The sequence below is a fragment of the Brienomyrus brachyistius genome, chromosome 9 (genome assembly GCF_023856365.1).
Source record: "Brienomyrus brachyistius isolate T26 chromosome 9, BBRACH_0.4, whole genome shotgun sequence".
Classification (NCBI taxonomy): Eukaryota; Metazoa; Chordata; class Actinopteri; order Osteoglossiformes; family Mormyridae; genus Brienomyrus; species Brienomyrus brachyistius.
This window is the reverse complement of record NC_064541.1, coordinates 18,312,927-18,327,663: the sequence shown is the minus strand read 5'-3', so window position 1 is coordinate 18,327,663 and position 14,737 is coordinate 18,312,927. Positions and strand designations below refer to the sequence as shown.

General features: G+C 43.8%; 1 protein-coding gene across 5 annotated transcripts in view; it reads right to left on the bottom strand.

The window, feature by feature from the left end:
• Positions 1–492: 492 nt before the first annotated feature.
• Positions 493–14,737, bottom strand: part of dgkb (diacylglycerol kinase, beta) — a 59,971-nt gene continuing 45,726 nt past the window's right edge. For 2 of the 5 annotated variants that reach the window (XM_049026986.1, XM_049026989.1), the window contains 4 exons: positions 13,344–13,539; positions 6,373–6,493; positions 5,746–5,806; positions 493–2,982 (listed from right to left, as the gene is read on the bottom strand). In XM_049026986.1, the coding sequence (XP_048882943.1) occupies positions 2,875–2,982; positions 5,746–5,806; positions 6,373–6,493; positions 13,344–13,539 (486 nt within the window). In that variant the 3' untranslated portion in view covers positions 493–2,874. The other 3 variants (XM_049026985.1, XM_049026988.1, XR_007399956.1) reach the window with 2 other exon arrangements.

The window sequence follows — 14,737 nt, the reverse complement described above, 5'->3', positions numbered from 1 at the left end:
TTATTATTACTAGTAGTATTTGGAGAAGGTCGTGAGCAGATTGCATAATATCACGCACATAAAACACAACAGTATAGCAAATTTCTTATGTGCTGAATGTATCTGTTGTATAAATCGCACGTGGTTTTAAGAATAATCTTTTGTTTGTGAATGGCTTTTGTGCGCGTGTGTTTTCTGTGTGCATACATGCATCTCATTCACTTAAGCGTCTTCTGAATGCTTTTGAGTCATATGGTAACATATCATTGACATATTCACTGGTTTGGACAATACTGTATCAGTGTTACAAGAAAAATATATAATTTGGCATTTGTTTAACTGATGAATGACAATTTAAAAATGTTTCAGATCTGACGGCACTACAGTTATCTGTAATCTATAGTAAATATCAAGATTAGCTCAGTCTTTTGCCGAAAAAGTTGTATACATGCTTGCAAATGATTTTCCCTGAGTAAAAGGCTAAAAAAGCTTAAATGACACACAAACAAAGAATTTAACTGCAATTAGGGTTTAATGCATGTGACATCCCACAATATAAGGAAAAATGGTTCAAAATGGTATGAAACAACAAGAAAATACAACACCACACTCTCAGAATAGCAATACTTCAAAATATATATCACACATTTATTACACAAATAAACTGACACCTAATTGCATGTTATGTATATATCATCTTGCAGTGAAAACCAGAGGGCAAGTAACAGTTCTCAGAGGCGTATACAACAGAACCAGTAACAGAACTCAAATTAAATATCAATAAATATCTCCGGGCTTCAAATTCAAGACTAATTTAAAGGCAAGACCTCTACTAAATGCATGAAACCCAAAACAATCTTTGTAAACGATGCCAAAGAATCTGTTCCTCAAATAAGCCCCTAGAAAAACCAGTACAGCATTCTTAAAATATTCATGCGCGTAAAATTATAGGTAACAACACATGAACATGAGTGATCCAGGAGTCTCAAAGATCAGCTGTGTGTGAACACGAGTCATCATCACCAGTGTGTCTTAGAATTAGGTTAGAACTGTGTGATATTGTCCAAGTCAGACTCAGGGCCTGAACGTGATTACATGTGTGCCTACTGTAAGTGTGCAAACACGGCACTAAAAACATAAAGCAATAAGACGTGCAGGAAAAATAAGATTTGCCCGCCAGCTATTGTTTATTGTGAATGATACTGGGGCATTCCCAGAGGACAACAGGGAACTGAGCAGAGAAACCACAGCTGGAGACAAAACATAGGAGGGGGGTGGAGATTGGCCCAGTGGTTTTTCTTAATAATACAAGCGTGGTCAGTATCGGTGCCAGGCCCAATCAAGCACTTTGAATTAAAGATCGGTATATTTGTGAGCGATTTACATTTCTATTGTTTTGTGTCAACTTATGTAAATGTAGACTTTGGTCACAAAGCACAGAGAGGGGCTTCGATGAGAGACTGAACAAACACTTATCAGTGAAGGTTAGGGACCCTTAATGGGCTTTGCTTGTGTTCTGTGGCCTCCATGCAACAGCATGCAAATTGCAGAATAAAGCATGCAGATGAGTCAATATAATGATTTCTATAGGACTGCTGATTCAGTGTAATTATGGGATTTACGTGGCGTGTGTTCTCCTTAAATATTGATGTATATACTGTATACAGTACGTGCCCACATTCTTACAGGACTATTACGAAAATGAATAAAAACAGGCAGAATATTAATGCAGGATAGCATACAATGACGGTATTTCCGTTTTAAAATTTGAAACTGCCTTCTCAAAAAACAGGACGGAAATGTTCATTCGTGGATTAAAGCTTAAATTAATGGCATCATCACAAAAATGCTTCTTCTCATTGTCACATTTAAAAAGACCCGGAATATCAAAAATCTCAAGAAATTTTGAGTGCAATACGCACATTTGGATCTCGGTGAACCTGTGAAGTAATATCTTTGCAGTGGAATGATGGCAGTTAAATGATCATCCCCGACGGAGGCAGATAATGCCGTTTCCCGATCATCGTACTGTAACACACAGCGTTCACATGGAGACACCTCAACAGAAGCAGTAAATGCAATTTTAAAAGCGCATTTTGACACGTTATGTCCATCTGTGTGGATGAAACAGCAAATAAAACACGGTAAGAGAGACTCGGCTTTGTGACGTTTTAATTCATGCGCCTGCGACTCCCAAACTTCAGCATTTCAGAATTTCTGAACCACGCAGGTGGTTATTCTCTGAGAGAGTGCAACAGCCAAACAATACAGGCCTTTGAAAAACAGAGCTTCCGCCCAGAAAAGAAAACTCTGGAAGAATGTCTGTGGGTGAGAGATGCTTCAACATATTACATTGCAAATACAACCACACTTTAACGCCAAAAGTATTTCTTTCAGAGACGAAAACTTAAACAAGAGGCTGAAAAAACAAGATCCACACAGAAATGTAACAATCTGCGTCAGGTAGTTCATCTTCTATGAACTGCAGCTCTGTGAAGCTTAATTTACCACAAATAACTAGAGGCGGGTGTTGCCCCAGATCACCTGCTGTCATCTCATCCCCATTTCTCCATCCTCTTTGGAGGATTTCAGCCCATAAATTAACCTCTGTCTGTTGCGCAGGTAGCCTCGATCTTCAGGCAATGGCAGACACGCCCGTAAACGCGATTCTCATGCAGGCGTTTTGGCAAAGGCTGCAGATGCGGAATGGGAGCCCACTTGTTGGCGGGGCGCGAGGGCCATAGCGGCTGTTAAATTAAGCTGGTGCCCAACAGTAATGCTGACACTGGCTACACTGGAGGGTCGTAAGCCCCCCCCCCACCGACGCTGTACAATAATGGCCGCTCTCCTCTTCACCGTGGGGGTGGTGGGATAATGCACCTTGGCGCAGTCCCTCTACTCTCTGCTCTCGCTCCGGGACTTCCGAACGACGGAGGTGAAGAAGCCACTCTTTTGTGGGGGGGCCATCAGCATGGGCGCCTGGTTCTTGTGCATTATTTCAATCTGGAAGGGGGGGGGGTGGTGTAGAAATGTGAGGTGGGTTAGGGAGATGGAGAGATGGACTGTGATTCTGGTTTACAGGTCTTCTGTATCACCCCTTTGTCACCCTCAAATTCACGCTTGTAAAAATCAACATTTGTTTTTAATGGTTTTGCCTGATGACCATGATGGTTCTCTATTTATGCATGGGGGGGGTATTTATGCTTGGGGGGGGGGTATTTATGAACGCAGTGTCTTGTTGGATAACATGGCAATTCACTTGTAACCTATTTTATAATAAAATTAATTACTTATTAATCCTCACCGGGAAAAGCAGTGTTAAGTGATTTTATAAACTACATCCTGCAAATATTTCCATAAAATGTAAAGGAGAACATATGGGAATGAGTTAAAGTGACATTAGCACCCAAACCATGGCTTCAAATAAAAACGCAAAATGGAAAATGCAAAAAAATAAAAAAAAGTCAGGTCAATGAGCAATATCAGGCTGTACGACGTAATTTAAATGAATATATAAATTAATATATAAAATAAATGTCCTATAAAGGACAAATGCAGTATTGCCCTGAATGTAATACAGTTTAACATTTAGCAAATTGCAATTTGAGTCATCTCAAGTAATTAGGGTAAATCTGAAGAATGATCAATCGTACGCTAAATATCAACTGTTAACTACCTCCAAATTGCGCCAGGTGCTTGATTCATAAAGGCAGCTTTGTTACATGCGTACGGTAGTTAAAAGTAAATGGTTTTAGGCGGCTGAAGGAAAGTTTCACTGTCCTTCATTCAGTTTTTGTGAACCGTAACACCACAGGGTTTTGGGGCACAGGGTCACATGGTCAGCAGCCAATGAGCTTCAGGCAGCTCCTTACGCGCTACGCAGAAGAGGTGTCAAGGCTTAAGCTAGCGGAAGGAGAGGAAGTCAGGGTGCAAAGGTCAGTCTTTATGTAGCTGCTGATGGGAAATGTAACATTTAACACCATGTGAAAATCCGTCAGAGCTCGGTGATGTTTGTGAAATTTATACCGTAGACTGCAATGGAAATATGAGCGAACACGATGCAAAAAAAAAATAACAAACGCTTTAGCTTTACAATTAATAAATAAACACCTTAGAACATGAATTATAAGGACAGTCATCACATGTACATTTTATTTGTAAGCTAAGTACAAAGTTACACCAAAACGAATATGGAAATGAACATGGTGTGAAGGCTGGATGACAGAGATCCTTGACTTTATTTAGTATGAAACCTGTTCCTTACACGGCTCTGAAGCAGGTACCTCAATAATTAATTAATGATCAATTAATTAATTAATGCTGTTTAATAATTAATGACTCACTATAGTTCTCTTTGCGCTTCATGTTACTTTACCTTAACTGAGTCGGTAAAATTACGATCATGCTGGGAAGACCGTCATCCGCTGGAGCGTGTCTCTCGGGGCCCGAGGAGGGGGGCAAACAAATGACGGGCAGCGGAGGCTCGGTCAGCCCCTCCAGCGCCACACAATTCATGCCCGGTCAGAAGCACGTGGGGTCTTGCTTTAATGAATTGTGACAGAATTTGGCCATATCACACAGCATTCCCAGAGGCCTTCTGGAGTCAGCGGTCTGACTGAGCGATGTGTTTTCTTTATTGCTGCCAGTTAATTATTTTAAACAAAAACAAGCTGCACAGTGACTATCAACTAACATTACGGCAACTCCTGTTGCATTTCTGGTTTGTTCTGCTGGTGTTTTGGTTTGGGGTGTTTATGTAGCTGTGTTTTGAGCCAAACTGTGACATAAGGTACAGGGGTTTGTACAATATATAATTATGATGATAGATAGATAGATAGATATTATTGATTCAAAAGGTAAATTCAGTGATTGGTTGTATATTATTAGTTTTGTCTGACTTTGTCTGAGTTTTTCAATATTCAACAGCTAATTTCAATTCACCTGTATTTCTGCTGAATTAATAGATGCTGGCGATAGAGTAATGGGAAATGTTGTTGCAATAAATTGTTCTGCTCTACCTTAATTATGAGCCTCTTATGACAAATTGCCTTCCCTTTTCAGATTTTCTTTTTTTGGAAAAACATTCAGTTGTTATGTAGTCAGTAGGCTGCAGTTCACACTCAGATTCGCAAACAATACCGTCAACGAAACTGTTACATGTGTAAATGAGAACAGCGGCATTAAAAGTTGTCTGCGTGCCTAAAATTGAGCGCAATTTGCATAACCGCCATTGCTAATAATTAGTCTGATAGCAGCCCATTTTAATTGTGGTGTTTCTAAGTGTTCGGAAGGTTGGCCGATTCAGGTTTCCCTTCGGTTCTTAAGTCACCATGGAAATAACGAGACTGCAGGTACATGTCACTGAAATTAATTGCATTTTTGCTAACAGGTACAAGTGTGCCTCAAATGAATACCGCTGTCATGCCGCAGACTGTCAGGCAACTAGTGAACAAGCCATATGTATCCTGTGCAGAGACGGCACTCTCGGGGAACGTGCATCCCAATTAGAACCAAACAAATTTTAATTATCACAAATGAAGTGTGATCCTTTAAAAAAGAATTCAATAAAACATACAACAGGGTTGTTTGGCAGATTTATACTTGTGTAACACCAAGCGATGGTTTAGAATGCCACTGTTATGGTGCTGTAAATGAGTGACAGGTATTGAGTAATGCATTGCCAAGACAAACAATGGGTACCATCATAATGAATGACATTTCTGTTGTTTGATTGCAATTGTTTCTTTTTGCTCCGGAAGGACTCACGGTACAGGGCGTCTGCATCCAAGGCTCTCCGTCAATCTGCATGGGGAGGGATTTTCTGGTCCTGTGAACATACAATGAAACATTGTACAGACAAACACGGCATTTAGTGTGTATACTTGCTTACTATATATGAAAGGGTACAACGCTACACACTGTTTTCACACAGGGTTATTTGACTTTTAATCTTACAATACGGTACACCAGTGCCCCGAAGTGTGTAAAAACAGAATTAATACTAGAGCGGTGTAGAGATATTTGTTATCATTATTATTATTATTATTATTAGCAGTAGTAGTTGTTTTGTTGTTGTAGTGGTTGTTGTCTTTTTTATTATAAGGAGAGACATATTAGAAATATTACTGTATATTATTGTGTATTTGATAACGCTTTGCATTAAGTGCACCTTCATAATGCATTTATAATGCAGAACATTAAATGCACCTTTATGTATGGTATACATATATACATTAGCAGTATTATAAACGGAGAATTAAGCCGTATAACTGCGATAAGAAGCTGACTGTGTCTGATGAGAACACTGGCCAGACTGACCACGTTACCCAATGTTCTCTATCTCTGCAGAAGGCTCTGATTCATCGAGAGGACGGGGGGGGGGGGTGGCGTCACCTGATGATAACGGAAGTGCACTGCGCAAGGCGCCTGCCGGCGCTCTTCAGCCCCGTGTAGATCTGCCCCATCTCCATGGCCCCCTCCAGGCCCACAACCTCCAGAAGGTGATCTGACGGGTCTGAAATCAGAGTGCTCACCGTCAGCGACTCCCAAACGCGGCCGAGAACTGGCTGTACAACGAGCGCGACGGCAAATATGGGGGGGGGGGGGGCGACGACACTATTCAGCCAGAGGGGCACAAAAGTGGCAGCGGGGTCTGTTAGGAAGGAAACACCTCCGATGGGTCCAGGACGTGGTACCGCCTGCTTCCGCTTTCTGGAAAGCACCTTAAAAGCACCTTCGCTACTGGAAACAAAACAAAACACCTATTAATTAGATTGCGGCACTGATGCTTGTGTTCATATATAATTATTAATTTCCTTTTTTGAAGTTATGAGCATTGATTTTTTCCTCTGTTGGATACCTGCATCGCGCTGGGACCATCTGTTCAGTCCCCCATCTCTGAAGGGCCCCTTTCTCAGCAGCCGTTCCTCGGCCCGCCACGCGCCTTGCCCCTCTCCTTAAACGAATCTGTTCTCTCAGTGCTCATGTCCAGATGTCAGATTAAATCCTGATATCTCCTTTACCGTCACGGCGAAGGGGCTCTCGTTTAATTACAGTGCAGGCACCTCAGAGGATGCCGCTTTTAGGCGCGTTATTGCTGTTGTTAAGTGTTCTGCCGTCGCCATAGTGATGATTCGAGGCCCTCCCTCCGTGCTCCCGATGGATTTGGGTGGGGGGTAACTGGCTGCCTGGGTCATGTGGGAATTGGCACACAGTGTAATGACTCCGGTGACCCTCCTTTGCAAATCGGGCCGTCTAACTTGTCTCCTGGAGTTAGAGCTGACACTTACTATGGGCCCAGCCGACGGACAGCAGTCTTGAAGCCCCTGGAGAAAGGTGGGGGGGATTCGAGTCGGGGTTCCCCGGCAGCAGAGGCAGATATCGCGGCCTATTTACGCAAGGGTGCCCCGAGTGAGTAGCAGGACGCTAACTGCTCCACAAAGCTCCAGCGGAGATTAGCGGGAGGAGAGAAGACTCACCCATTAGACAATCTGATTCTATTGGACACCTTTTAACAGCTGAAATAAAGACTTACGGTCCACGTTGCCCCCTGGAGCTCCAGCCGCCCAAGCTAAGCTTTTCTTTAATGTGTCACACATTAAGATACTTACAACCAAACTGAAGAGTTATATTGATGGACACAACAGAGCAGGTCACACTGTTTGCATTATAATTGCAAATTGCATACAATATATGTTACATACCGGGACAGGCTCCGGACCCCCTGCGACCCAGTAGGATAAGCGGTTTGGAAGATGGATGGATGGATATGTTACATACTACATGTATGGATGTATGTTGTCTATATGGTGCCTGTGTCAACTATCTGCATTGCATAACGAAAATTTGCATAAACCACTGTACTTATCACGTTTCAAATTTATTCTGTCTGCGTTATGCGTTCCTCGTCTTTTGTCATGGCGTCCCCAACAATAGCAAACTGTGTCAACAAAAATGGTCATGCGGCAATAAAGATTCTTATTCTGAAAAAAAGTCACGTCAGAAGGAATCAAACGTGAAGATCTCAGTGCCCTTAATGGCTGCACGTGAGTCTCACATAGAGGCATTTATTCCTGTTGAATGCAAATTTTAAAAAAAAATGATTCCTAAACGTTTCGCGTGCGCTGCTCCCTCGATATTTCAAAAATCGTAAATGTTTTGCATTAATGAGACAAAACTGTAAACTCGATTCGACGGCACAGCTGCTTGGCGCTACTGCGTTTTTGCGGGAGGTCGGCTAAATATAGATCACTGGGAACGACATAATGCAGAAATAGCGCAGAGCACTGCTCACTGTCATCCGGCGCAAGAAAAAAACAAAAACACACAAAAAAATACAGCGAACCTAACAATGAATTCATCCCGACGCTAAACAGCCACGTACAGCTATTCAGTGGCTTTTTAGCGCGGCTGACTGAGGGCTAATAAGACCCGGCATCTGGGGCCAAGGTCTCGCCGCTGCCAAGGTTTAAGGGGGTTGCAGGTGTCACCGAAGAAAAGCCGCGGAATGGCGCGCGAATGCCGAAACGCCGCGCGGGGGAGAAAAGCGCGCTGATGATGCTGAAAACGCACTTCAGCGGGGAGGGCTCTCTTTAGCGGTGCTGAGGAAACCCGGCTTCAAATTTAGCCTCTTTCATTCCCCTTCCCCGCTGTATTGGGAGGGCGCCTGACTGGTCGGCCGCGTACAGAAAGAAGTGCCTGACACACATGCCCATATATGGCTGCCTTTCTGTACGGAGGGGCAAAGGAACAAAAAAACGTGACGATCGAGACCTCCGCAGCTGCGGCATTCATGCCGGATAAACAGTTCAGTGTCTCGACGATAAACAGGGATGCGCAGCGGGGAACCAAAACATGGCGGGACCCAATAACTCGGGTCGCCAAGCTGGGCCCTGAAATCCGGCAGTGTACGGCGGCGAGGCCGCGGCCAGACTGCCTGGACCCGGATTTCAGGAGGCCGGTCAGAGCGACGTCCGTTCCTGGTTCCGGTTTATACTGGGCTGGCGGAGCTGACGTGGGGCGCGCCTCGCGGGAGCCTGCGGGGCCAGAAGGCTTAACGGGGGGGGCCCTCGTTCCTCGAACCGCTCTCACGGAGCGTGTCACAGGACATTAGTCATCCGCACCCCGCACCCGTGCTGAATAATTCACCCCCAGCCATTCCTTTCCACCTGAAGGGTTTGTCTCCTGGCGTCAGCAGCGGGCGACTTAACGGCTCCCAAAAGGTCAGAGTTTTCAGAGTTTGATCCGTGCTCCGCCGGCGGCCTGGGGCTAATGCACTCCATGCTTGTGGACCTTCTCATACCCCATTCTCTGCCACGACGAGTTGGGCTCTAACCTTGAACGACTAACCTCCAACAAGGACAGCGCCGCTAAGTGCCTCCTCAGATTCAGCCGGAGAATTTTCACGCAAAAAAAAAAAATTGGATTTTTGTGTGATTAATGGAGGGGAACTGCTCCCACAGCCATGTACTAATTGATCACCTGGCCCAGCTTTTTATTTATTCTTTTTACAGTAAACAATTTCTAAATCAATCCCGACAGTCCGCCTCCTCCCGCAGTCCTCCCTCGCAAGTCGACGAGCAGATGAGATCCCTGAATGGATGATGCCGCGAGATATAAGAAAATACATGCCTGATACAAATTGCCGCATTCATCAGTGCTCAATGCCCATCGATCGAGTCTAAGGGGACCTCTTTAGCTGTCTACAGTGTAGTAGCCAAGAGCCAGATAATAGATTTTATAGCGTAATTTTTAACTGATAAGGACATTAATAGCTTAATGAATGGCTTTCTTTGCTCATATCGCATTACTGTAGCTTTCATGCACCAAACTATGTCGTGATAAACATGCTAAGACATCCTCAGCATACTGTTATAATTACTGAAAGTGCACAATTCAGCTGTGCAAGATTTTGTTCCTGTTTGTGCAAAACCCTGACAACGGGCTACAGGGTAGGGAAGGAAACTATGAAAGAGGTACACATGATCAAAAGGGGGTGCAAATATATGTTACAGTAAATACTAAGAAAGATTTTTAGCCTTTTTAATGTACAGTTATCTAGAGTAAATTCCCCTGGTACAAAGCATGCAGTGTTACTAATACTAATAAACCAATTCTGTTTCCATTATTATGAGGCAGAAAATTCAGATGAATTACAGGAGAGTGGTATGAAATCCATTAGACCTATACATTAAAAGTTAGCTTATTTAACAAGAGTCCAGCTGTGCAAAAATATAGTGCATTTCTCAGTAAAAATATATATTGGCCGCCCATATCTGTGGTTGTATATTTTCTAAATTTGTAACTGATAGAGAGTCGAAGAAGACATTGGATATAAACGAAGCAGTTTAATGAATGGGGACAGACTGGAAAAGAGACGTGCGTGAAGGTTCCCTGTTTTGTTTACACAAGCGCGTTCCAGCTGACGGGGAGGAGCTGGACCAATTATCCACGAGGCCCACATCTGTACAACCAGGCAATCGGTCGGTCATGCCTCTTGGCACGCATTGAACAGACACCTAGTTTTCGGTATGATTTGCACGACAGTGCAGTTGTCAGGCGTGTGTAGTGTGGGATGTGTCTTGTTAGCACGCAGAGTTCCACGCACAATGTTTTTATCAGCGTGCTTTTGGACCAGGGCTGTGTGCGGGGTCTCTGACTCGGCCTCAGTCCCATTTCTTACTCTTTCCGGTGTCCTTCCACTAATACTGATTGACGGGATCCTTGAGGTGTAAATCTGTTCACCGGCGTAGACGACATGGAGACAGAGGGAATCAGATCAGTCTGGTCTCCTTAGGCACGATGGTCAGGTGGCGCTTACAAAAGCCATTAGGGGGCAGTGACGATGCAAAACAGTGACACAGAACTGCACCACCTCGCCCTGAACGAAACTCGAAAAGAGTTACTCAGCTTGTCAATGGTTAATAATTTATGACAAAAGAAAGACAACTTCCCCAAATAATTTTCTGATTCATGAGCTCTGAACAAGTATGTGTTCTTCTTCAAATTCCTCACGGACAAGTACTGTATATTTCTGGATATTACTCACAGTCAAAACGTATATGTTATGTCGATCTGTTTTGTTGGCAACCATTCACAAGTTAAAAAAGAAATCATGAAGCCTTGGACAGGATGCTAGTCCATCACAAGCATAAAGGTCAAATTTGGTTACCCCCCCCCCCCTCCCGACCCCCAATTTGCCTAAATCTCTGTAACAGTGAGAGCAAAGGAAACTGGAATATTAACTACTACGAAACTGGGTAGTAAGGGCGGGGGGGGGGAGGGTGGGGGGCTTTCAGGGCCCAGGGACTAGGAGGATACAATTAAATCTGCTCTTGGCTTAGGGCCCTGAAAAAGATTGGTACTGCTTGGTATCGGATCGAATAGGAAATCAGAGGTATCGCCCATCTATAGTCAAACATATACTCCTGGAAAGAGGCTACATCCTTACCCACGGAAGAAACACACCAAGCAATTTGTTAACAATCTAAAGTCCAAATTACATCCTCCTTTCTGTTACTTATGAGGTGCGTCTGTGCTACTATCTCCCATTAGTCAGTAAAGATGTTCTTTGCTTGATGATGCTGCAGAGAAAGGTAGTCAGGTACTCCAGAGGCAGACAGCTTCCACTCAGGAAGATAACCTTCAGCTACAGGTGAGCGTTCACCCAGTCGACAAGCAACGTTTCGCTCTATGCATCACGGGGCCACATAGATAAAAAACATAAGAAATACAACCATAAATCTGAACTGCCACAGAAATCCACCTAAGAAGCAGTTCTTTGATTATTTTAGCTCTACATGGGATTCCCGAGAACCAGGTAATTGCATTAACAATAACTTTTGATGCCTCTTTCCACATTGTGATACATGTAAATTGGCCCTCAGACTTGTTAGACTGTAAAATATTGGCCCAATATTGTCGAATAAAGCAACATCTGTGCTTCCCCATTTCACTGCTATATTTAATTATGAAATCACTGAGGCAGAAATTATATCTGCGTCTCAGTGTTATCAAAATAGCATAAGACACATGCGTAAGAAACACTCATAACGCAGCTCAGAATGTTTTCATTTATATGTCGCAGGCTCTGCAGAAGCACTGCCTGGAGGGTATACTTATTCATACACTAACCCTAAAACAATAATAATAATAATAATAATAATAATTTCAGCTTAGTATCTTACAAGATGTACGTATAAGATAAACATTGCAGCTAATTGCTCCTGTCCCACCCCTGAAGTCCTCGGTAAGATGTAGTGGGACAGAGGGGGTCCTGCTGTAAAGCATGTACGCAATAAACCCAGGTGAACGTCAGGCTCTGTTAACGCTGAACCATTTAGGCGTTCAAATAGAGAGAAGCGGGTAAATAGAAGCGCGTGCATCCATAACAACGGGGAACATTCTCCTTTTGCCATGCCGACGTTAACTGTATGTGCAGGTCTTTCAGCTGCAGTGTTATCAAGCAGTTTGTTTGCCCTCCGAACCACACAGGCTGCACTGTGTAGCCAAGGAAAGCAGCTAATTGAAAAAAGCATCTCGTTCAGTGCCGCACAATATTGGTTTAATGTAACTTTTTACGTCATTTACATTATTTCTCTTCCAAGAGGTGTGGGGTACAAGTCTATCCAGGGGTGGACTGGTGGAAAGCAGCCCTAAGAATTTGAAAATATACTGGGGTGGGGGGGTTGTCTTGGCTGATTGCGGTCATCAGTGACATTACTTATTTCCTGCTATCGACCAAGAATCATGAAGAAATCGACCGACGAGTTGGGCAGCCCTGGTATATGGCCTATGTAATAGCACCCGAAATTTGCCAAACTGAGCTTATTTATCCTAAATGAGCTAATCAAGGCCAGCTGGATCTCCATAATGGAGACATTCGTTAGCACAAGGCTGGTGATCGAACACTTTCTTACGATACAAGATGACAGTTCATGCTACACTTTAAACTACACGCTAAAACAATAACAATAAATACATGAAAACAATTTCACGTGTTCCCTCATTATATTATAATCGGTGAAATGATTGAGCAAATATGGTCACATCATGATTACAGCAGGCATATTTTTGAGTACATAAAAACAATAATATTTAATTAGTAGGTATAATATAGTAATAATGTATAACTATGTAATAGTGTAATTCCAGACCTAGCTATATGCACTGCATGCATGTATATATGCGAGTCCTGCTCTCACACTTTGTATAAAGATTTCGTAGGGAGGCCATACAATCCACCAGTGTCCTCTCAGTACTGCAGAGTCCAAAGACGTGTCGGTTAGGTGAATTTGTAACTCTAAATTGCCCAACAGTACTGGAAAAGCAGATACGGAAAATGTTGGTATTTACACCGGTGTTACCTTGAACAGCAAAAACGAGCTCTTTGGGGTCAGTCAGGGGGGTCTGCTTGTCGCCGAGTTTTTTTCCAATTCTCCGGTGGCTCCGCCTCTTCTTGGTCTCCCCCCATAGGTTGGAACCGCCGTGCATGCTTGGGATGTTCAGGATGGCGATTCCCTCAAGGGAGATGTCGCTGAAGTCCAGCTGGATACCGTCGCACTGCAGCGTGTGTGACAAAGGGGAGGGGCCACATGCGTTAGCTCCTGCAGCTCAACAAGTACGGCATCGCGCTAATAATGCGAAGGTCGTGGGTTCGAATTCCAGAGAGCTTCAGGTTTAAGAGTCCGGTGGATGAAATTTCCGCAGGATGTGTCATGCCGTCCTCTACTCAAAGCCCGTTTTGTAACCGAAACACATCAGACCACATTGCACAAGTGAGCTGGTTCAAAATTCACTCCCCGTTATTTATCTTTAACAGATTTTCTGTTCTTCAAAATTATTAATGGAATATGAGCTAATTTAGTTAACGATGTGTAGTACTAATCTGAAATGGCAACAAAGGATTTCAGTCACCTCCCACAGACTCAGCCGAACTCCTCTTGGGATCCTGACATCGCACGAGAAAAAAATAAAAGGGGGAAGAAGCCTGATTGTTCCTGACTTCAATGGCTGTGGGATGATCTAATGCCTCTAATGAGCCAAGTTACTTCTGCAATCCCAGTTCTGTATATTTCCGAATATAAAATGTGTCACTAATACAACACAGGAGCAGAACAAAATTTGTTTTAATAATTTTCAAATTTTGGTCTAAATAAAAGCTATGATTTGATCGAAGTCTTCCTGAATGTTACACCCAGCATCAGGATAAGCTACCCTGCTCTTGCATATTCCTGCTTGTGCTTGTATAAACTCTCAGCGGCCCCAATAGTTCCCCTCTGCGGATTCTCAGCAGAGAGCATTTAGTCCTTATAATTTACTTTCTATATGAAGGTGGTTTGGTCTTTGACAAGCTGGAAATGTCCACTAGGGGGGCATAGCCCTCTGCCAGGCGTGACCCACAGCTGTTAAGACCCACTGTTGCATGTTTATTCCCGGCGAAAGCGCACCGGAGCCGTTCCGAGCGTGAGCTGCGCATCGTGCCCTCTACCTTAGCTTGTCCCCCCACGGCTAACTAATGAGGGCCTCGGGCTTCTGAGATGGCCCAGCAGAGGGACGTGGTGGAGATGGATCGGTCCGGCGTCGCCTTCATTATCACCTGGTATCGCACACAGCAGGCAGATCAGAGATAATTACCTGTGTGCTCGTCTGAGGCACCGAGAGGGAGCTGCCCCCCCTTCAGCAGCTCCGCTGCTCTCCTCCCCAGCGTCTGAGCTGACGGCTTCGCTAGCTAACCAGCAAAGGCACTTTAAACATGGAG